The sequence below is a fragment of the Battus philenor genome, unplaced genomic scaffold (assembly GCF_028537555.1).
Source record: "Battus philenor isolate CCGP_79_NKW_IND1 unplaced genomic scaffold, ilBatPhil1.0.hap1 SCAF_9, whole genome shotgun sequence".
In the NCBI taxonomy this organism is placed as follows: Eukaryota; Metazoa; Arthropoda; class Insecta; order Lepidoptera; family Papilionidae; genus Battus; species Battus philenor.
This window is the reverse complement of record NW_027181759.1, coordinates 9,267,533-9,292,202: the sequence shown is the minus strand read 5'-3', so window position 1 is coordinate 9,292,202 and position 24,670 is coordinate 9,267,533. Positions and strand designations below refer to the sequence as shown.

The 24,670-nt window shown below is 30.5% G+C and overlaps 1 protein-coding gene across 3 annotated transcripts; it reads left to right on the top strand.

Moving 5' to 3' along the window:
- Window positions 1–520: 520 nt before the first annotated feature.
- On the top strand, window positions 521–23,927 carry LOC137931950 (dopaminechrome tautomerase-like). 3 transcript variants are annotated; one of them, XM_068775443.1, is made up of 7 exons: window positions 521–702; window positions 16,548–16,796; window positions 17,256–17,425; window positions 18,728–18,892; window positions 21,341–21,509; window positions 22,475–22,656; window positions 22,896–23,927. In XM_068775443.1, exons 2-7 carry the CDS (start codon window positions 16,580–16,582, stop codon window positions 23,331–23,333), a joined length of 1,341 nt encoding a protein of 446 aa, XP_068631544.1. In that variant the 5' UTR covers window positions 521–702; window positions 16,548–16,579; the 3' UTR covers window positions 23,334–23,927. The 3 variants fall into 3 exon arrangements, with proteins under 3 accessions (XP_068631544.1, XP_068631545.1, XP_068631546.1); XM_068775444.1 differs by lacking the exon at window positions 521–702 and adding an exon at window positions 8,347–8,445; XM_068775445.1 differs by lacking the exon at window positions 521–702 and adding an exon at window positions 15,647–15,809.
- The last annotated feature ends 743 nt before the right edge of the window (window positions 23,928–24,670 follow it).

Here is a 24,670-nt window from a genome sequence, read left to right as displayed (position 1 = left end):
ACTAAAAAAACACAAATCAAATACATTATTTTCATTTTATATTGATTTGATCCGATAATGATAGGCGGTGAATGTGGGTTAGCTATATATTTTAAGTTTGTTTTAAGGGCATGTATATGGCCAATACTTAAAATCAGTTGAAAAAAACTATCCGTATTTTTAGTTATTTTTTCTTTTAGTCACGGAAGCGCTATCTACAAGTATGTATTACTTGTATTCGCAGGCTATTTGCATTTTCAAAACAGCTTAATTGAATTATAAAGTCAATTTTTAAACATTATTATTCATAAATTTTTAATAAGAATAAAAATAACAAGTTGATAAAAATAATGTAACCGAATTGAATGCAAATAGTTGTTATCGTCATTGTTATATTGCTATTTGTTGTTTACTTTATCAATGAATTGTGTACACTATACAATATACGGGGATTCCAAAGTAATTGAAGGAAAATATCAGTCACAAACAGGAATTTCGTGGGAGGAATGTGACGTGCGCTTATCAATTGAAGATGTTCCAATGCCGGTTTGGGTCAAATAAATACCGGTAGAGTTATTATTTAATGTGCTCAAACTGATTTCGCAACAGTACACTTCGGTCTCTCGTCGTCTGCACTCGTACAAATTAGAATTTTTTAATATTAAATTTTAAAAACTTAATCATCACTAGTGGCAAGGAGAGATATTTATAAGTTTTTTTGAGGTACGTAAAGTTTTTTTTTTTTTAAATTTTGAAATAAGAAAACAAAGCATTAATTTTAGTAAAATAAACTAAGTTTTTGTAGCTCTTACGGTTTTGCTATTGCATAACAATAGTAGGCCGTTTTTTCAATTTACGAAAAATGTAAATTAATATAGTTTTTGCTTGGAAAATCATACTCAGATATGAACGTATTATAATTATCCGTTATTTAAAAAATTGACATTAGTACAAGTAACATTAGTTAATGTTAAATATGTATGCATAGAATTAGAATATTTTAATTTTTTAGTAATTAGCGTGTTAACTGTAAATGTTTTTGGTTTATAATATACAGCTAATTATTAATTGACTAACTATGAAATCGACTTATGCGTTAAAAATAAAATGGTTTTTTGTTGTTCTAAAATTTTATTTCGTAGATTTTTTTCAAATTTTTTTGTGATTGCTCATTATACATTACGCGTTGCTTTAAGTGTTTATATATTTTTGTAGGACCCGTTATGATGCAGTTTGACATTTAGTTTGTTTGATAAGATATGGATGAAGGTCTTTTCTTTGAATTCTTAGAGTTATTAGGGATATAACAGAATTACCGAGTTTTTTTAGCAGAAAGGTATAAAAACGTAGATAGTTATTAAAATTCGCTTTTATCTATGAAAGTATATATAGAAATTCTTGATACATTTAATTGGTTGTGCTCGTTACCGGAAAACAATGTAATAATGGTTAATTTATTCATTGGTATCAAGTTTTAGATAGTAAAGTTTACTAATTTATTTTAAATTGCTATTGTATTTAATTTTACATATGATAATTTTTATTTTAATATTCGCTGCGTTTCGGTTTAGAAGTTTGTAGGTGATAAGATATTTTCCTATGCACCAAGGGGGTGTTTATATTTTTTTTTACAAATTCCGAATCCGAACATCATTAGGAGCTTATCTTATTACTTTTCGTCTGATGATCGCTCTCTATGTTTTGTCACTTTTAGTTCAACATTTTGTAATTATAGTGTTTACAGACATCAAGAACTTAGCAAGATAGATACTAAAAAATGTTTGGTATGATATAGGATGTTCATAAAGTCTAAGTCAAGAGTCACCGAATTTAGATGACAGGGCAGGTACCGGCTAACCTTAAAAATAATTAGATTAATCTATTGCACACATTTTTACGGTGAGTTAATGTTGGGAATGTGCGTCCATAGTTTAAAAAAGTACTATTTTCTCTTAAAATAGGTCAATGCAATTTGAATTTCGGTGTGATATTTGTAGAATGGTTATTCGCACTTTGTAGGTGTAGTGTAACTTACGATGTTATTTCTATTGTTATGTATATATTTGTATTATTTATTTACCTTTCGAATGGAATTAATAGCCATAGCTTTTTTAAAGTTATTTTATAGGGTTAGCCACAACTGCTCTTATCACCTCGATTTCGGTTTGACGTTCATTTATGGGAATTTGTATATTATTTTATTTGTATATTATTTTATTATACATAGTGAATTTTTTACTCTTAATATTCTATGAAGTCGTTTATAAAATTCCTTGTACAGGTTACGTTCAGCTAAGTCATTTTAAGGACAGTCAACATGAATGTCGATCATAATTTATTTATAATACATGTTATATGTAATTTTTTTTGTCAATTCATAATTTTTAGTGAAACAAATGTTGTGTCAAGTCGTAAACATAGTAAACAAAAACACGTACAGTGACTAATTACGTATTCAGTGTAGACGTACATGTCTATTAAGTCCGTCTGGAAGTAGGTTTTCTACGCATAATTTCTACAGCAAAAATAAACCTTAACCACAGAGGTCGACGGTTTTTCCGAGTTAATCACTTGTATTAAATTGTTTTAACAATTGTTTATTTATTAATTCTTTAAAGGTCTTTTACAATATACTTAGGATAGTGGTAGAGAAATTTATTCATACGATTTATTATTGTATGAAACATAGCTCTCGCTGTAGGTTTCTGAAATTTATTTAATGATATTATTTATATGATAATTCAGAGACTTTTCGTGGGAGTATATTGTAAAACTGTTAACGTTTGTCCATCTTCTTCTTTGTAAATATTTCTGGACGCAAAACATCATAATTCCATATGGTTGAAGTTGTTTTTGTATTGTTCGTAAGCAGTGGCAATACTATGTAATGAATGCACAAAGTGTAAATTATATAAGATTGTATCCCTGGAAACGAACACGCGACCTACGATCATGTCTCAGAGTCCTCTATCACTAGACTAGCACTGCTCAAAACTGAGTTTTTACCTAAAAAAACACGTAATATATGTGTTTTTTTTCTTATGTTTACCAAAATGGTCCATTTTTATCTTCTTCATATGTCTTAATTTTTTTACTGGACTCTTTTGAAGCCAAGATGAACACTTATTATAAATGCTTTGTTATATGTTCATATTTTATGATAGCATCAAGATGACCGTTTTTTTCATTTAACAAACAGGATGTTACGGCTTTAACTTGGCAGATGGGTGCAAAAAGTAAGAGCCGCGAAACAAATTTACCATGACTGGTCATCAATTGTTAACTTTTGACATGCACGTTATTTCGTACAAAAGAGTGCCTATATATTCAGACATAGGCAATAAAAAATAAACGCTGACCAATACTTTTGACTACGGCCCCATGTTTTTGGCGTTGCTGGTTACTATTGAATTGTGTTGGGCTAAAACAAAAGTTTTTGTTTTTGATGGAAGGTTATTGTTACGTTATTGGTATAACATATTCGGTGTATTTGAGGTAGAAAAATGCAGAGGTTACTTAGCTTAAGTATCTAAGCTAGTAAAAGTTGGAGCTTATTTTTAAATTCAACTTCAAAAATTCTTTATACAACATATGATAGATTACATGTGACGTTGACGTCAAGTTGAGTCTACCATCTATTCAGATAAAAAGCCTAAAAATCGAGAAGAACAGGCGAAAGAAACTCAGCGGGTCTATATATTTTCTTACGAAGTTTCAGCCCATAAAAGCCCACAGTAACGCATAGGCTGACTTCTAAGATACCTATGGGTAGATATTATATATTCGAAACAGTATTATGGTACCGATGCTGCCCATCCTCTAGAAATTTGTTTGTGAGCATTGGCAGTCAGGCATTAATTATTTAGTCATGCATAAAGTGTGTATAAATTATAAGATTGTATTCCGGCAATCGAACACTCCACCTACGATCGCAAGTCTCAGTGCTCTACCACTTGGCTACCACTGCTGCTAAATTGTGTTTTCTGTAAATAATATAAAATTACAAAATTTAATAAACATTGAAATACTTTGGAAGCGAACACATCATTCCCAAGGTATGCTATTTTTTATCGCGACATTAACAGTGTAGTAACCCTTAGAACAGAAACGATCTTTAAAAATTTGACTTCATTTGAACAAAACACGAAAAAGTGTTTTTAAACGTTATTAATGTTGCCATTGACATTTGTAATTAAATAATGGTAATATTACTCGCTAATTAACATCAATATGTTAATGTTAGATAAACACCTGCAATGCAAAGTTCTATCATATAAATAACCATATAGTTAGAAAAATGCGGTTTATGAAGTAGTTAACATATTACAAAAGCATTGACCACATAATCGTTTTTGTGTCGCAATTTAGTAAAATATTAGTTTTTATAGACATTTAATAGCAACAAGTCATTGTTGTTACAGGTTAAATACAACCATTATTCAGTCTTTGAAAAATGCCTCTGGGCTACTTTTTGTGTAATTCATTAATTGTTAAATTTTAAATTAATTGTTTTATTCTACACTTTACTAACACGTGGAATATATGTAAATATTTATGTATGTATACAGGCTAATTAGAAATACATGTAAATTTTTATAGGAAACTTTTTAATCAACTACAAAAGTGTTTTTTTTTTATTATTATTCTATTTTTACACATGTAAAAAGAATATTTTTTGGCAGTTAGAACCGTAAAAATTTAAATATTTAAAACATCAAAATCAATTTTGGCGGAATTCAATGAGTAACGTTTTTATAAAAATGAACGTTTTTTGACCTAAAATATTTTTAAGCAGTTTGTCTTGCAAAAAAATAATTAAACGGGACATAAGTACAAGTAAAAATCGCAAGAATATCCGGAGTAGAAAATAAACTTATTACGTACTAAAGACTTTAGTTGATTAAATAGTCAAAAGATGTTACCACACATCAATGCCAAATAGTAACATAATTTATTTCATATGAATATTTTGTTAACATATTCGAATTTTTTAATTGGAAATATTAATAATCCATTAAATAACATAAACTAGTTTAAAATTATTGTGAAGGTTAACAGTATTTCATTCAAACTATATTTAGGCAAAGACTTTGTAAAATGTTTTTTATAAAACTGGGTTCGTAAAGTTTTTTTAAAGCAACCAGTATATTAACACGGAACTGGATGACGCTGGATGCAGTCTGCTTCCAAGCGGTCCTGGAAAATCTAGCGTGAATGGGCCCAACTTTGGAAGTTCTACGGTTAAAACAGGCATGATGTTGATGACTTTCTCAATGTCTATAAAAAACTCAAGAATTTATTTAACTTGCATAGTTTAATCTGACGATATCATTAATTATTCATTTGTTCATGTTATAATATTCTTACGATCGAATATAGTGACCTCTTTTGTATATATAATCATACAAACATATAATTGAATCAAATTAGATTAATTTGTGGTGGCTGCCATATAATGGCATCTTTGAACTTAAAGCTGCGACGGTTCCAAACGCACCCTGATCTGAGAAGAGTCCACAAAAAAGTCCGACGGAGTTTGATTATTTTGTAGTCACTTACACAATATACTTAATTTAGTAGTACAATTCATTCCCAAGCTTAATTAACACTAAAAAAATCTTTACTCTTTAATAGGATATAAAAGTTTTTTAAATAAATCTTCTATTTTAACCATGAGCAACCAATTGAGCCCTGCTGGCCTCAGTCGACTCGGAATATTGAATTTAACCAAGCCGAGGTATACAGCACTTAGTCTGTCCCCAGAGTCCCTTGATTTGTAGTGTGGAAGCAGATTATATCGGCAAATTATTTATCAGTGACAAAGACTAACTAGCGTTGTATGTTACTATATGCATGTTTTATTTAAATCAGCGTTTACAGAGCTTTCCTCTAATCTTTTGTCCAAACGGTTTTGTTTGTTCGATACGGAACTTTAGATCAATGGTTTATAATTGTAAGTTAATTGCTGATAAAACAAAACAGTTTGTACACTTAATAATTTCTTTAAAAACAATAAACAGCTTTGGTGATTATCGTATCAAAAATAATTTCTCTTTATAATAATAACATAATTGTATAAACATCCAATTTAAAAGCAACACGTTTAATTTGATTAATGCAATATATGTAACCATATATGATGGTATTATCGCATCGGATGACTCATGGCACAATGTTTTTTATAAATTATGTAAAACTTATGCGCATGTATAATTTTGTATGTACCAAGCTCTCATGTATGTTATTACATAAGTTATTATGGAAAGAACATGTTTATATACATACACGTATATCTAAACATTGACATATATAAAATAAGTCCAACTATGCATTGACTCATTACAACACATTACATCTACATTTATGTACATTTCTTTCGCCGAATAAAAATCTGTCAAAATGGTTTTTGCATAATTTTACCCTCAAGAGGAGTTGAAGATGCGTTCATTGAGTTCGCGAAACAGCGGACTAGATCTCCACACATCTACTACGTATATATAAAAACGCTTAAGTAATGTTTTGTTATAAGTTTATAGTAATTTATACCAGTGCTTTAATAATAATAGAGCAAATACAAGACGGCTTAAAATGTCCATCATCTACATTTAGATAGTATAAAGTTTAAAAGCTAATATATACTTTAAATTAATTAAAAGTGTTTCAGTGATTATTAAATGTATTAGTCTCATAAATAGAAAAGAAATTTAAGTTTTTTTTAATCAGTAGCGTTAGACCCTGTCATAAAAAATCAAGATTTTGAAGTAATAAAACCTGTGCCCCAATACGCTCTAGTATCGTATGTATCGTAAGGTTTCGGTAGCGTTAGTAGAGTATCGCACCTCAAGAAAACAAGATGAGGTTTAGGACATGAGCGCCGCCGCCGCTGATACTACCCATGTCTCGGTAGCTCAGTAATTTACTAGGGAAGAATACCTTCAGAACACAATAATATTAAAACATAACGGACTTCAAGAAATAGATTAAGGTACTACGTTTACATAGATTGTACATTTTAGTCTAACAGTGGCTTTCTCGTCAAATTACGGGAAACATTACTCATGTGGTTTTTAATAAATTTGTTAAACTAATACATAATACGTATCTTGAAATTTTGACTTCAATATAAGGCCAAAATAAAAAAATTGTAGGTCTTAAGATTTAAAATATAAAACATAGTTTTCGCGTTTAGGCCATAATATTTTTATATTATGGCCTAAACGCGAAAACCTGCCTGTATAGTACCTGTATAGACCAAGACGCGGTATTAATTTTGTATGAATATTTATAGGATAGAGTCTGCTAGATATTGTATCGTAAGCGTATATTATGTGAACTACTTAAATAAAATAAAGAGATTAAAACATTTTCATTTGTAGAATGAACACTTTTATCATTTCAGGCGTTTTGATGCGCTTTGTTGTTCTAGTCTTTAAACGTATTAAAAAAAAGCATTATGTCGAGCTTATTTACAGGATGATTGATTATAAGAGTCGAAGAGTCCTACGCAGCAAACTGGTTATGGCGGAGAGCCGATCTAAGCCTCCACCATCTGAATAAGTTGCTATTAGGTCGTCCTGTATGGGTCGTAATGAAATGGATTGGATATAAGTGTAAAAGTTTTAAAAGGGAGGAATGTATCATTTTATTTGATCATTTGTCAGCAAAAAGATTTAAAGCTTTTACACCTATTTTTAATCACCGTGTATAAAGTGATACCTCTTATCAAAGTTATAATGTGTTTATTATTGTAAATATTTTATATTGGAAAGCGACAGACGAATAACTTTTGTCAGTAAAAAATCTAAAGAAACAAATAGTAAATAATATTTAATTTTTATATTTACTAATCTAAATTTTGAAAACGCTTTTCTCGTTAATGTATTATCGTTATGTTATCGCTACAAATAAATTTAAAGTTTCACAAATTATTTCTGAAACTATAAATTTATTCTGTAAACGCGTAAATGTACTTTGTTTATCTCCAAAAACCTGCTCAATTAGTATTTTTTTATTACTGGTGATACTATTAGATATTACCGCGGTTATTTACCTCGTTGTAGTGACCTCCTTGAGAAAATGTGGTAATTTCTTTATTGTGGTATCTTTTCAATTAATTTGATTAAAGAATAAGGATAAACTGTCATCAGGAATGACACACCTTTTTCAAATTACATTAAAATAATTCACTGTTACATACTTTCTTTTAATTCTAATTTAAAAAAATGTAAAATTGGATTTCATTGCTTTCTGGATACAAAAAGTCAAGTATGATTATTCTAGAAGCACAAGTTATCAACTACTTTGTTAAACGAATAAATGCAATGCAATAAAACAATTTACATTCTTTTGCAGAATCATCAGCGTTAATTAAAAATACGATTAAAAAAATTCGTACTATATTGTATTCGGCGCCTGGTGTTTATATTAAGAAAAGGAAAACTTATTTCGATTGTTACATATAACGAGGTAAGGGTACGTTCACACGATGGAAAAATATAAATCTACTAATGATGTTTGCATGACGCGAAAGCGTTTTCGTTCTCTATTGTTCATTATTTAATTTACTACTTACTTTTCTTTTAATTAATTACCTGTGATTTTAATAGCTCAGCTTATAAAATAGAATAGATTTGAAATACACAAAAAACTTGTAAAGCATCCTCTTTACTAGGTTTCAAAATTTGAAATAATTTGACATGAGTTGAAAATTTATGTTTACTTTAACCTTTATCATTCGCTGCGTATTGTCCGCGATTGCAATTATATGGTTGTCGACATACATACATAGATACATAATTGACGAGACAAGACATCACCTTATTTCCAAACCTTTCACACAATGCACTCTTTTATACACACACATATTACTCATTATAAGTTACATGCGGTTTGTATCACGTATAAATGCTCCCGGGCGACAAAGTTTTTTTTTAACCAATTCTAAGGTGCTTTCGTGGAAAGAATTGCCGTTAAGTGTGCAAAGTGTGGTGTGATTCGCCTTTATTTATTAAGTAATATCTAAAGAAAATGTGCAATTGTTTCCTCTACTTATACTCCTTAAAATCTTGTACGTATGTACACGATCAAATATAGGACGTATTCTGCGTGTTCCAGCTGCTACTGTTTGATTTGTGACTTAGAGTGATGCTCAGACAACGATTAGTAGTACATCGGCACACCCTTTAATAAACATATCGGGGTTAGAATTTTTCGTAGATCAAGATTTTTTATCATCTTGATTGTACATTATTGGCATTTAATCATTCCGCGGACTTGGAGTTTAAATCTCGTTTATGTAACTTAGCTCGAGGGCTCCCTCGGGAATCTTGCCTCGGGATGTTACATAACATGAAATATTACCGCAGTGGACAACCAAGAAGACGATGATTAAAAACCAGATTTTATAAAAACGAAGTCACATAAGTAAACATTTAATCTCATCTTTAAATTACTTTATTGTTGTTGATGCTGATTGCATTTATATTTTTTTGCATTGTAGAATTTATATTTTATATTTATACCATATCACACAAATACGTTTATAGTTGTTTAAATGAAAGGCGTCTATAAAATTATAGGTAATATTTCAATTAATGCGAAGTAATTTACAATATAATACCAACAAAATGACAGTGAAACACTTACTACTGAATAAATTTTAATTATGGAAGGCATAATACTAAATTGTAATTTGAAATTACTATATATACTTATTACTTAAATTAATGTGAAGTTAAATATATTATATATTTATATTTATTTATATATTTAGAATAAAGCTTTATATATATAGAATCTTTTACTCGTTTACAAAAATGCGGCTTACAACGAATAAAGTATAGTTACAACTGCATGTGGAGTTAGTATACACGCTAAGGACTCCTTATATTTTTTTCATAATGTTAATTTTTGACAATTGAAAAACAAAGCCAAGTATGATTAAAATATGACCATGTCAAAATATAATGAGGTTGTACATACATATGTAAGATATAGTATATCGGTACAACTTTCGTTGTTTATATTCATTAAATTCCCGTAACTGGCGTTTAATATTTAAAGGAGTTTACGGTCCTAGTAAATTCGAATGTTTATTATATTTCTTAATCAATCGCAAATTTTTATTCTTACTCCGTGTATACCTATGTTTAAATGGTAATGTACTACAGTATTTGCATTTCAAAATACGAGCATTATTTAATGCCTATTTTTAAAATATAACAGTGTTGATTTTTATATTTATTATCGGTTTGAATACTATTACTTTTTATTACTTATTCATGTATGTATTCTTTTAATTTGACAGATCCGATGCGGATAAAAGTAGTGTAAATAATAAAAGTTACGAGTTACCACATGAAAAAGCTTAGTAGAAAAGTGAACGATATAAGATTAAGCTTTATTTTTATTTTTATCAAGTAGCGTCTACGAAATGTTGCTATAAGATAAACAAAGTAACATTGGTTTATAATGCGAACGGTAACATTTGTTTTTATATTGGTTTACTTTCTAACCCTTCGATTTGTTTTGAAGGTTATTTCCTTTGAAACCTCTTAGTCACGCTTCGGTTGTTTAACGATGGTGGTTCACTTTCTTGTGATCTACTTTTCTAAATTTGTTTGTCCTCGTTTTAAGCGTGTTTCTTATAGAAGACGCTATTAAATTTTCGGTAAAATTAATTTGGCACGAAGTCTTTTTGGTTATGAACCTAATTGTAGTGTACCAAGATAAATGGCCGGAAAAAAACATTTAGCTACTTTGAAATCTCAACTTAAACGAATTAAAATAACTTTAATTGAATTTTGTGCTTCTCTTATATTACTTAATTTTTGATACTTCCTGTTTAAATCAAATTTTTCAGTAAAATTCCGCATAACATTATTAATTTGAATTTTATAAATGGTAGTTATTCATAAAATTCAAAACTCATATTAAAAGTAATTTGTAGAAAAATACATATTTAAATGACAAGAATGTTTGGCAATTGAATATTTTGTATTCATTTAGACCATCTGTGCAAACAGACTTATTAAGACTAGGGGCCACTTGGGCAAATCATGAAGTGATGGCGGGCCGGCCGCCAGAAGTACATTAAATTTTTTTGGTTTTATTCTGGAATAGAATTCAATATTTTTCGAATGTACGAGAGTATTATATTTGCTGTCGGCGGGCCGCATGCGGTATAATAAGAATACTGGTGGCAATAAAATGTAACTTTTTTAAAATTATTTCTATATTCGTCTTTCTCTATCGAGTACAAATAATAAGTTGTTAAAATAATTAGTTATATTCTATTTAAAAGGTAAATTAAGTAAATCATAGAACTAATATAAGACAATGGTATCTGGAAGTTCAGAATTATTATTTGTGATTTAATTCTTAATGTTAGTTCTTCAAAAGGAATATGGTAGATCGCCTTTTTAATATTTACTTTTATTACTATTCAACTCTATAAAACAATAGATTTTTGTGGTATATTGTTCTTGACTAAAGATTAGATTTAGTAGAACTCGTAGTATCGAGCACGTTTATCGGTACAAATAAAACTATTTTATTATATACGCATGAGATCATAAAGTATTTTATTAAGTCTTGACAGATTTGTTACGAAAAGCATATCCATTCAAATCAAGTGTTTTATTGCAAGTAATAACAAAAAGAAAAACTGGTTTTTTAGTCTTATATGTCTATATATGTTTTAGGATATAGATAATGCAATTATTGCTTATTTACAATTTAGATTATCTTTTATTTTAAGTATGGCTATCATTAATATTGTTCGGTATCATGTATGACCTGTACTGGGTCAAACCAGATACTAAGTATAGAAATAAGCGGAATGTAAGTCGTTATTTTTATTTCTAGTACACAGTTGTTAAAAAGGATTGAAAATAGAAGCGTATCTCAACCCGAATTTTATAAAAAAGATTCAAAGGCTTATGGCCAAAAGCATGTATCGGAGAAATGTAATTATAATACTTATTTCTGGTATCTAATATGCAAGATACAATATTTCGATTGTTGGACGTTCAATACTGGACATATGCCACTTCCATAGATTTACAATAAAATCAGTAGGAAGCGGCCCGCATCCAGCGTATTCCAATGACCTTAACAAGGCGGTCTGTCCTTCCTGTGCAGCCATGGCACATCTTATTCCTAGATTATTCCGTCCACCCATGCCAAGATTGCCAGCTTTGATAACAAGAAATTTCAATTGGCAGATTAAATATTATCAGAATTCACTTTCTTTTCTTCTTTTAACATTTAGTATGTTATTGCAGAATTATGGTTATTTGCTTTGTTTATTTTTATCATTAATAAAATGTACCGGATTGCTATTGTCTTTTATAATTTTATTAATAGTGCCGATTTCGATAACATTTTAATATTTATATTCAAAAAGTAGGAAAGCATTAATTATACCTGGTTTCTAAATTAGATATCTTTTGACATATACGAGTTAAAATGTTTGTTTGCTTTAAGCGTTATCACTCAGGCATTGTCTGTGGTCACAATTACATGGGTGTCGACATACATAGGTACGAATTTGACATGGCTAAATTTATTTCTAAACCTATACAATACGCCTTTTTCTATGCTTCACTTATTGTACGCGTCACGTTATTTACATCACGTATGAATGTTCATTGGTATCAATGCTTTTTTATTTAATTAAATTTAATGTGTTTTTAAAATTGATTAAAAGAATTGACGTGAAGTTTATAATGTTTACATCCAATGATCCTTCATTAATCTCAAGTAATATCTGTAGGAACTGCAACTGTTTCCTCTATTTACTCGTCTGTTTATTCAACTGCAACTCTTAAAAAATCAATATCCGGCAATAACTTATATATGATGCATTCTTACTTTTCAAAAAAAAATATCGTTTCTACGTCATTGTGTTTAAAGTAACATAAAAAGTATTTTAAGAATCTTTAAGGCTCTTGACCTTTTAATGGTCCAAATAAGATGAAGGATTTCCCGCTTAACTAGCTACGTCTGTTAACTCGGCTTAAACTAACGGTACTAAGGCAATGTTTAGCGTGTAGTCATTTAGTAAATAATGTCGCAGAGAGTCATTATTTAATAAAATTCAATAGAAAATTTTCGTTGTGTAGATTATGACAACAAAAAAAATAGCGAAGTGGGTACAGATTTTCTACTTAAATAATCAATCGTGTTAGTTTGGTGAAATTTATGGGAAACTTATTTCACTTTATTAGTGTACGCAATAGGTTTCACATACAGTCAATCAACAAGTCATAGAGATGGATATACGCGGGATTTCTCCACTAGATCAAATGAGGGGGACTGTAAATAGCCGACTTTTGGTTACAGTTATGTCTATAGATTGGCAAGTTGAAATGTCAGCGGGCAAGCCACATAAAACGCAGAACTGCTGGGCTGCTGAAGACTTGGGGTGGAAGACTCTGGATGCAGGGCGCTTCCTACCGATCTTATGAAAAATCTGTGGAGGGGGGGACCTATTTTTAGCAGTGAAGGTTCTAAAAAAATGATGATGATGAAACCGGTTTTTAGTTGACATACGTTTTGTTAAAATTTATAGGGTTATTAAAATTTCATCTGAGCTGAATATTGAAAGTTATTTTCTTAGTATTACGCGTTGTGATTATTATCTGAAAATTTAATTGTTAATTGTTGTAAAATAAATACGTACAGCTCAAAGTTAAAAATCTGGGAATTTTCAAAACTAGTAAAGCGTTTCGGTAATGGAAAATAAGAGTAAACTTTAAAGTCGAACGCGAAAAAGTCGAACAAATGGTATTCTGGTGAAAAAGGATATTGTTGAAATTTAGGTATGGGTCACAAAGTAAATATGTATTTAAAAATTCTGCGCAGTGACTATTTCTGGCAAAATGTATTGCGGAAATTCTTAATTAAACATTGTATGGATTACATCTCTTATTGACGTCAAGATTAGTCTACCATCTGTCTAAATAAAATGTCCCAGACGTCAGGAGAACAAATAAAAGAAACTCAGCGGGAACATTTTTTAATATATAACTAAGTATTTAATTAACTCTGAAAAGCCTGCAAAAATATCATCTCAGATGTGTGTCATTTTCTCAAAAGTTACTATGTAGAAACCCTTAACACACAAACGTTTTTTGACATTTTTTAAAAATATTTTGTTGCTCTTGTGAAAATGTATAAATGACCTCTGGAATGATTGACTAACTGAATAAAGTCGAGCCTTAGGTGTACAAAATTTGTTTTGGCTTATGTTATTTACACTTCTTGGGAAATTCCATAATGTAAATTCCATAAAGTTAATAATGTACATTTTCATACAAGTATTATAAAGCCTTTATTTTATATCAATTAAATTTACTAATGCATTCCAGTTTCAAAGACGACGTCAGATGTAAAATTACTATTCTAATGCGGCTTACTCGCCAGCGTGATTCAAAGTAACGAAAGTAAACGAAAATATGTATAGATTTGCGATGTCTTCAATCTTAGATTAATTTTAACTTTTACAATCAAATCGAAAGAAAGCTAAAAAATAATCTTTCAGTAAACTATTATTTTTTAAGTTACAATAAACTTACAAGTTCAATGTTACTATAAATCGATTTTAAATTCCTCCACGAGATGATCCAATCATTTGACGTAATAGCCTAGCAAAACGACAGCAACACAAGTTAAATAACAAAAACTGCGCGTCGGTGTTTCTGAGCGAAGTCACGACTGTATTTAAGTGATAAGGCAATGTATAATTACTGATTTTATTTCCCATAACAATAAACAATGGTCGCAATAGTTTTCCTTATATTATAAGGCTTCGTTTATAAATAACCCCTTTCACGATTACAGTTTAGTCTATCAAGATCTATCGGAAAGAAAACTATTTCCAGTGCGGATCCTTTAGTTTTAATAGAGTAGTTTTTCAGGTTAAATAGCAATATGATTGAAAAATATAATTTGTGGTATCAATAGTGTAATTTTTTTAGAGTACATCTCTTTTAACATTAAGAGATGCGTTTTAAAAATTTCTGTTAACGCAAATTCTATTCCATAACGTTATTGTTATATTGTTAACGTCTAAGTTTACAAAGTAGTTTGCTAAGTTTATGAGTGGTATGTAATTGCTATAAACTGGCATAATGGAGTGTGATTTAAAAAAAAAATCGAAAATAAACAAAATTAGAGTGACATTTCAATTAAAAAAAAAAACAAATATTTAAATGCGTTTTTAAAAGTTTTATTGATTTTAAGTGGGTGGTTTACGGTCTACAAGACGAAGGTCTAGACAATTTTTTTTTAATTACAAATATTTTTTGCATTAATTTTGTTGAACGTGTGAAAACGTCTTTAGAATATAATAGGGCAATATGTGAAGAGCATAATGTCTAGGAACATATTAAACATTTTGGTTTTATTATTTACTTAGATACGTACTTGGCCTGGTGGGGACCGTTATCGAATATGCGAAATACTAAAAAGAAACTAGTTTTTATATTAAAGTTGGACAGTTCACACGCATGGTTTTTTTTTTACGTATAAAGTCTAATTACGTATTTGTAAAAAAGTATTTATACATTAATTTCTCTGAGTTGTTCTCACTCTAAGATGTTGTAAGTTTTATATATGTACAGTAAATTAGGTATCGATACATACTTTATGTGGACTGTACAATGTTAATAGTTTGAAAAACATTTTCAAAAGAACGTATTGTTTTATACCAAACAAAGTTTCGCACAAATATTGTAAAGTAATAGAATTATCAGTGTTAAAAGTCAAGATGTTACCCGCAACGGCAGAGCAGTATAGGTTATGTGGACAGCTGCTAAGTAGATATGGTAAGAAAAGAAACGATTGACATTTTTTTCATATTTTAAAGTTCTTCAAAGCATCTATAAAAATTTAAAGGGTGTTCGATAACATATAGTGCAGAAAAAATATTTACTATAAATATAACAAATTATGAATAAGTAATATTAAAATTGATTTATTACAAAAAGTTATTGCTGCCTCGAAATCAATAATTTTCGATCCAAACTGCAATAACATCTTTAATCTTATATATTAATTTTTATTATTTTAATTGTGGTATGAATTTCATTAATTTATAACATATTTTTTTATTCAAATTGGTCCCATAATTGTTAAAATGAAAAATGAAGTACATGAGCACATTAACGGCCTATTAGCTAAGAAAAGTTTTTTTTTTTCATTTATCCATCCTGTCTGTAAATACCTATTGTATTTCTTGATAGGATAAAAAAGATAAAAGAAAATATATCAGATAAATACGTGCCTGGATTTTGTATTTTTAAGTATAAATTAATTTAGATGAACAGGCATTCTTTACTTTTGTAATTTTTCATCATTCAATTCAGTAATATAAGATAAAACTAAATATTTTATTTTGAAACTTGAGACTAGTTAAAAAAAGACACGATTAATTGTAAAATTTAAAAAAAAATTAAGGTTAACTTAAATATAATTTATCAGAATATAAATATTAAAAAAATATACTAAATTTTTGGAAAAGATATTAAGTGAATAATGTTGCGTAATAATAAATTTCATTACAGATCCCTTAACCTTACAAGCGTATAAGAGGGAGATGGCGCACGGCATTGAGCGGTTCTTCCTTTTGGCCTACTGCATTGCGTGTTGCTGGTCAGGGTTAGGAGCTAAAGCACAATTGCGAGTAGTGAGACAATGGTCTGAGCTAGATTATGTCTTCCCCAACGACGAGGCTAGACAAACAGCTGTCGAAAAACAGTACTACGTACCTGGCAATGCGGTCCCTATCGACGTTGAAGTTCATCACAGAAGAGGTAAAGCTGTTCATTAAAATTTCATACATTGAATATTTTTTTTGTTACCTACTCTGACATTTAATATATTACGAAAGTTAGATCAATTTTGAATTTGAATATTAATTTTGGAAATTGAAAAAAACAGAGAACTATGTATTTTTTAGAAAAATAATCTTAATGTTGGAAGATACAATAAGAATTAACAGGGGGAAAATCTAATTATTTACAATCTTTCTAAATTTATTGAATAAAATATATTTTTATTAACGACCTTCTTTTGTTAAAGCATCGCCTAATTAGTAAACCAGTTGATACTTTCCTAATATGAGAGTACATTCTACGAGTCTTGCTATATATAGAAATAGTATGGTATTCAAATAATGTAATGAGTCAGCGATAACTATAATGTTTATTCAATGAACTGGAAAGACGAACACTGTTTAATAATAAATTTTTCACTTCATATTCTTTCGAAAGGTATGAAAGGATCACGTATTTTCATCTCGATTCCTCGGTTTGACGGAGGAAGACCTGTAACATTCGGGGTCGTGGCAGATGATGGTCGCGTACAACCTTACCCTGATTATTCTTGGCACGATAACCAAGGACTGAACTGCGACGGGATGACGTCAGTCTTCAGAGTCGCCGTAAGTTATGACTAGTTTTAATTATGTTTATATAAACAAAGTTATCAAGAATATTTTGGATCTAAGATTAAGTCCACTAAAGAAAAAAGAGGTATAACTATGAAATATGTGAGTAAACCAATTGTGAAATAACTATACACTATCTACCTATATACTATATGTATATACTACCTATATTCTGTATACGCTTGCGCTTGCCCGTCCATGGTTTCCACTTCAGAACTTAAAGGCTCCAGCTGCCACCTACTACTTCTACACCTTATATGACCTGCCGATTGCTATTTCAATTAACCGTAGATCTATTATGCGAAGTCCCGAGCATAGCTCTTTCCGTGGCTAGTTGAATGACAGTGAGCTCGACAGTGGGGCCCGAAGTTTCAGTAAAAAAGTAATACATATAGATTCAAAATTATTTCTTGCGAAATATTAGAATTAAAATAAATATTAGGAACTTAGCTACACTTATATTATTAACGATACATTTTTCGGATATTTTAATTTTTTTTTAACTTGGAAATTCATCGCTATTTACGATTGTTTCATGTTTATTGTATTGATTATCATTTCAACATTTTTTAAATTTTACTCGGATATGAAATAAAACTTTACGCCAATAAATCGCATCGTACAAATTAGTTATAAAATTTTCTTATTTTAGGTACTTCAGATATTCATAAAATCGTCAATAACGTGATTAGATACATGTTCTGTTTCGATTTTCCTTCTAAAACGAGTTATGAACGGGAATTAATATTTCATGGTTCGTCAGTTTTGTAGTCATTGCGATTAAATATTTAAATCAGCTTATTACTAGTAGTTTTGTCAGCATGAACGGTATCGTTTTAACAAAGTCTAAACGTCCCATAGCTTTAATTTATATGTTCCTGTTATGATATTGAATAATGTATGTAAATTAATTTAAAGTAATTTAATAGCATTATATATCATTGCTAAGTTTCTTTAAATATAAAGGAGATCAGGTTTTCATTCGGTATCTACATACTAAGGTCCTGCAGTGGAAACAAGGCAGGGCAATGCAATGTAGGACGTACGTACCCACAAGTTTAACAGACGACATTGTAAAGGAAGTCAGAAAACGCTGGGTGTAGGAAGCTTTCAATCAGACCTCTTAGAAATGTGTTCAGCGGCTTATGTCCAGCAGTTGATATCTTACGACTAAAATGACGAAGTTTAACTTAAGCATCGAGCGATTTTTAATTGTCATATTATTTATCTGTACTAATGTATTCTTGTTCTAGTAACCTGGAATTAAAATATTCAATTTAAATATTAAATTTGCAGATAGACGAATGCAACCGCCTGTGGGTATTGGACGCTGGTAAGATAGGCGATAAGCAAGTGTGCCCGCCACAAATCTTAGCGTTCGATTTAAGAAACGACCAGTTGATCTACCGACACAAAGTCAAAGAGTCAAGTTATGTAGCTGCATCACTCTTTATTACGCCGGTATGTATAACATACTCAAAGTTAAGAGTATAGTCTACATATATTTATAAAAGATTTCCACCTATGTAATGACTCATTACGTTATCACTTAAATATTATTTCTATTTTAAGACTTAACAATTTCGTAGGATTATTCCTTTCATCGAGTAAAGGTCAGATATGAAGGACTTTTACGAAACCCTCGCGATCGAAGGGTTGAGGTGTAGGCAAAAAATCATATTTTTAAGCTATATCTGTTAAAGTAAACTAAACCTCATTTTGTCAGAATATTTTTATGGAATTTATAAAATGACTAATAATATATTTTTTTAAATCACATCCCTAAAAGTCAGTGCGGGCCACATGAAGCGAGCCAGTGACAGCTAGTTGTAGATAAAACAGGCAAACATTGTAAAATAAGTAATCTGTTATTATAATAAATTGGACTGTAAAAAAGGAATTGATGGATGTAGAGGTAGATGTAAAGAAGGAAATGACATGGCACAAAATTAATATGAAAGAAGAAAATAAATCAAAGGATACGTAATCCCCGTGCCATTGGGAACTAATTAATAAAACAAATGTATTTCTTATGCACAAGGTGATTGGTTATAGGTATATAAGTTTTCAAGAGGTGAATGTATAGCTATATAAACATAAACGTTTAATAATTCTTAAATCAACTGTAAAAGAGAAAGTGCCAAGAACTGAAGTAAGAGTAACGAATAAATTTAGTTCGTACAATGTTGGCACCGCGCAATCTATTTCGGATAGGTTCGGTCGGAACCTAAGTCAGAAGAGGCTAAGCGATTTTACAAATTGGCGTCATGTCTCCATATCAATCAAAGACCGGATATAGAAGGAAGATAGGATAAAGAAGGATATTGTAAAAATAAATATTTGCCATTTGCCAATCTGAATACAAATAAATATGTCGGATTAATAAGACTTGTTTTTGGTAATTACGTAAGCTTACTTTCAACTTAAAATTATTTTGGAAATTTTCCACACAAATTCCGATTAAAGTAAAATTAAACTGAAAGTTTCAAGGTGTTAAAGGTTGAAAGTTGTTTAGTATTAATTTGTGGAAAAGTACTCCCTAAAGTGTTGTGGTCAAGGGCAGAGATAAAACTTAAGCCAATTCATTTACATTTTTTGTTGCAGCGCAGTTTAAATTTAACTCAATGTGTGTGCAATATTTTATTCCTTTATTCCGCACGAATATGACAGGAAATACAAATAAAGGAGCTAACTGTTCGAGTAATTAGAAAACTTGTGAGGGATTCTAATTCGCTAATCTACAAAGGTTGCTAGTGATATATTATGGATGTTTTCGTCTTTTTTCTTGACTTAAGCATTTTTTTTCGGAACACTTACATACAGGTTAGATAAGTAAATATGAGACGGACCTTTAAGTTTTCACACAAAGCTATACAAGTTGACAATGAAAGAATCTAATCACAAGTAACATTTTCGTTAGTTAACGTATCATCAATTAAAACACCAACAACTTAAGTTGATGTTAAATAAGTTAGCGTAATTGAGCAATAACATTACCCACAAGTAATATCAAAACCGGAAGAATGCGCCATGATAGTGGCATTTATAGCGTCAGTGTGTCATTTGAATATGAGGTAGATAGACAAGTATACTAATACGTATAATAAGCTATCGGTCTGAGGATTTTCTAACATGAACCCTCGAATCGGAACGTTTTACGCCTATTTAGTGTCAATCCACGCCGACGAACCTCGCGGAACTCTCAAACTGTTCAGGGCAAACCCCAATCATGCTTTGCCATCTCCGCAACAATAAACAATAATTAATGCTAATATGACCAACAGTGAGGAGGAAAAAGGACAGATAGTGAAGTTCAGTAAACTTGCGTTGATAATATGTTTACAATCTTTTTATTAAAATAAAACGATTGTGAACATATTATTATCAAAGCGTTATTATCACGGATAATCTTTGCATGATTTAGAATAGACATGTATTTTAAAAGAGTAGTGTCAACTGACACTCAAAAGGAATGATTATAAAAAATACCAGTTGTCTTCCACCTACTTCGCGTAGTCGGCCCATCCTTTTGTGGGTGTAATTTACAAAATCTATTTATGGTACTTTTAATATGCGAAAAAAACCTAAGAGAGCTATAGTTTGAAAACATGCATTTCTTTATTGTACGCTCCCTAAACCTCTTGTAGAAACAATTTCGCAAAATTATTTCTTAACTGACGTTTACTTGACATAAAAAACAGTCCTGTTAAATTTTCTTTAAACATTAAGTTTCCAGAGATATCGTGATGAGTCAGTGCACCAGTGGACACCGTATATACATAGCGTTGAATGTATTTTACACACGAGGCCACAGTCCACAGGTTGCAGTGATGATTTACTAGATTGTTTAAAAATTACCGCATATTGTTACTTGTTACTTTTGTTATTTAAATTTATTTTGATTCGCAGGTAGTAGATGTCAAAAAGAATGGTAATGACTGCAGCGACACCTTTATATACGCAGCTGATGTCTCCGGCCCTGGTTTCTTAGTCCTAGACGTTGCCAACGACAAAAGCTGGCGAGTTACGCACCGTTTAGCATTTCCATTCCCATCCAAAGGAACCTTTACTATTGAAGGTGAGAGAACTGTATGTAAGAAATATTCGAGAACTATATATGTTGCGATATACAGAAAGTGCTAATTTTTATTTAATGATTATATTATTTGAGGGACACAATAACTGTAAATTTATTTCATATATTTAAAAAAATCAAACCAAAATAAAATCTACGCGTCAAATGTAAAACGTATTTAAGTAGTTCATTTATTTATACATTTATAATTATTGCATTCAGAAAATAAATTAATAAGAAGTCATAACTAATGATAATTATTATTAATAATATTTCAAATACAACCAATTGCCTGACCTTATGAAAAAGAATTATTTATTTGAATGTAAATACTTTTTATTGCTCATCTTTGATAATTGATGCACTGAGACATATAATTCATACTTTTGTACCGAAGCTCCTAATTCTCGTATTTTATTTATCGGTGGATAAGTATCGGGCTTATTAAACTTATTTGTATTTGTGAAATTGTTACGTTTATAGTGAAGCCTCTTTATACTTTGTATGCATTTATTCCATGTAACGAGTCTCAATTATCATGTAATAAATTTAAAAAGTTTATTGAACGATAACTTATAAGAAAAGTCTATTGCTTGTATGAAGAATTTTTGAATTTATGGTAGGCTTTGGGGATTTGTTCTACCATGGTTGTTAAGATATTGTAAAAAAAATCCTTCTAAATTTGTTGCGGAGCCCTTCAGATCAGATCGCATTAGGAACCCCTGTAGTGTCAAGTTTTTTTTAGCTTTGTTCTCATGATATGTACGGAATTACTTTAAATGATCGTAAATGAATTATTATATCAACACGTGAATGAAATTGATCAATCTTAAGCTAATTTTTTGCCTACTCCACTCCTAGTAAATCATTGAGTATATAACATATCTCAGAATGATTTTACCAACCAATCTTAAATTGTTTTTTTTTTTCAATTATTACGACTAAAACAGAGATTATTTTTTAAACAGGAGAGAGTTTCGATCTAATGGACGGTGTATTAGGGATGGCATTATCCCCCTATCGCGAAGGAGAAGATCGTTATCTATACTTCCACTCCTTAGCTTCCACTACTGAGAACGTCGTTCGTACCAGCGTCTTAAGGAATTCGAGTTTCTTGAACGACCCGAATGCTCCGCCACAATCAATGAAAGTATGTATTTTTTTCTTTAAATTATGTTTTACTTTCTGCCATGACTAACTTCGTACTGACTTTTTGTATTTGTTCATTTAATACTACTGGTATAGAATGTATAAATAAATTAAACATATCATTTCATACATATACGTATAAACGAGTATATATTTTGACATATAATGTGTGAATTTATAAAAAAAAAAAACAGAATGAAATAAGATAGATATAATAATGATTATTATTCAAATCGACAGGTATTCCCGGACGAACGACCGAACCAGTCAGCCGCGGAAGCTATGGACCGCGATGGCATCATGTACTTCGGCCTGATGGACCCACCCAGCATATGGTGTTGGAATTCAGCAACAGAGTTCTCACCGCGTAACTTCCACGAAATTGATATTAACAGAGAAACACTACAGTTCGCTAGCGGCGTCAAAGTAGTTAACAATTTGAAAGGAGAACAAGAGCTCTGGATCTTGACTTGCAGGTTCCAAAAAGTCATGACCGGGTCGATTGACCGCAGCGAGATCAACTTTAGAGTTCTCGCAGAGAAGATACCAAAGTTACTTAAAAACTCCCCATGCGCTACTCCCCCAAAGGACCAGAACCATGGCTACCATGCGAACCTAATTTCGTCAAAGGAAGAACCCTTTATAACCTACAGATATGGCGCTGTATCATATCTCTAGAAATACGCACGATGTCAGAAAATTTGGTCAGCAATTTTTTGTTTTATAATTATTGGCCGTATTAAATATTAGCTACTGCAAGTAATTTGTATTATAGTAGAATTTAAACTAATAAATTATTTTAATAAACTAATTTTTGTTGTATTATTATGGATGTTATTTTTTACGAGGAGAAAAAGTTGCTACTTCCTCTTCGCCTCAGTGGCAAGCTCAAAGTCGCTAAACGAGTCGCCGAAATGGCTATGCTCGGAGTTTTACCGGGAGATCGAAATAGGAACAAGAATTCGTAGCGTCGATTGACAAAAGTAACATAGTCCGGCGGATTTGCAAATAGAAGTGGCATTGGGTAGGCCAGGTAACGCATAGAGCAGATGGCCAGATGGATATTTTGTAGATAATGACATGGACCGGCAGCCCAGCGTTGGACGTCCACCTACAAAATGGACAGCGGCAAAGATTAAGATAAAGATAAAATTCATTTATACAACGTCGGGATTTTTAACAGAACTGTTATTGATTATCAACTTATTATTAATTAATGTTTAAAATCTTTTTTTTTATTTTTCATTCTACTCTGCTACGCATGGTGTCATAGTTGTAGAGAAGAAGCAACAATATGCTCCACAACAAAACATCCTTTAATAAAGTATTATAGAAATTTATACGTATACAGTATAGTCTAAATGAAATCAAAATACTACATCACTGCCATGGATTCTTATCATTTAATTAATCATTTATTGATTAATAACCTTTTTGTTAATTTACTTTTAATATGCGTTTTGAATTTTGTCAACGGTACTCCAATAATGTTTTACGGAATTTTATTAAAAAATCTGATTCCGTTTCTTACAAATGTAAATATCGTCGGAAGACACCGAATGCAGACTATAAGATTGGGGGTGGCCTATGCTTAGCTGTGGATGGACATCTTGCTTCAGAAATGATGATGACGATTATGAATATTATAAAAAAATCCTTTGATCAGCTATAGATGTCAGGTACCGCATCAGCACGAACTTTAGGAAATAGAATACTAGTTATGCAAAATCTTAAAACTTTTTAAAAATGACCTGCAAATACATCGTTATTCCACATTCTCTGTTACACTATATACTCTCTGTTATACGTTCTTGCTGCTTCCATTCAGATACCATCGATTAGATAGAACGGAAAGTAGGAGTATAGGTAAAAATTTTGTGAAAAAAGTATTAAAATCTTTACTTAATGATATTTCAATTTAAAACCTTTTTATCAATAAAGCGTAATTAAAAAAATAATTAAATTTTTCCTTATTAACCAAGTCTATTCAATAGTTGTTTGCAAAAGATCGTCAA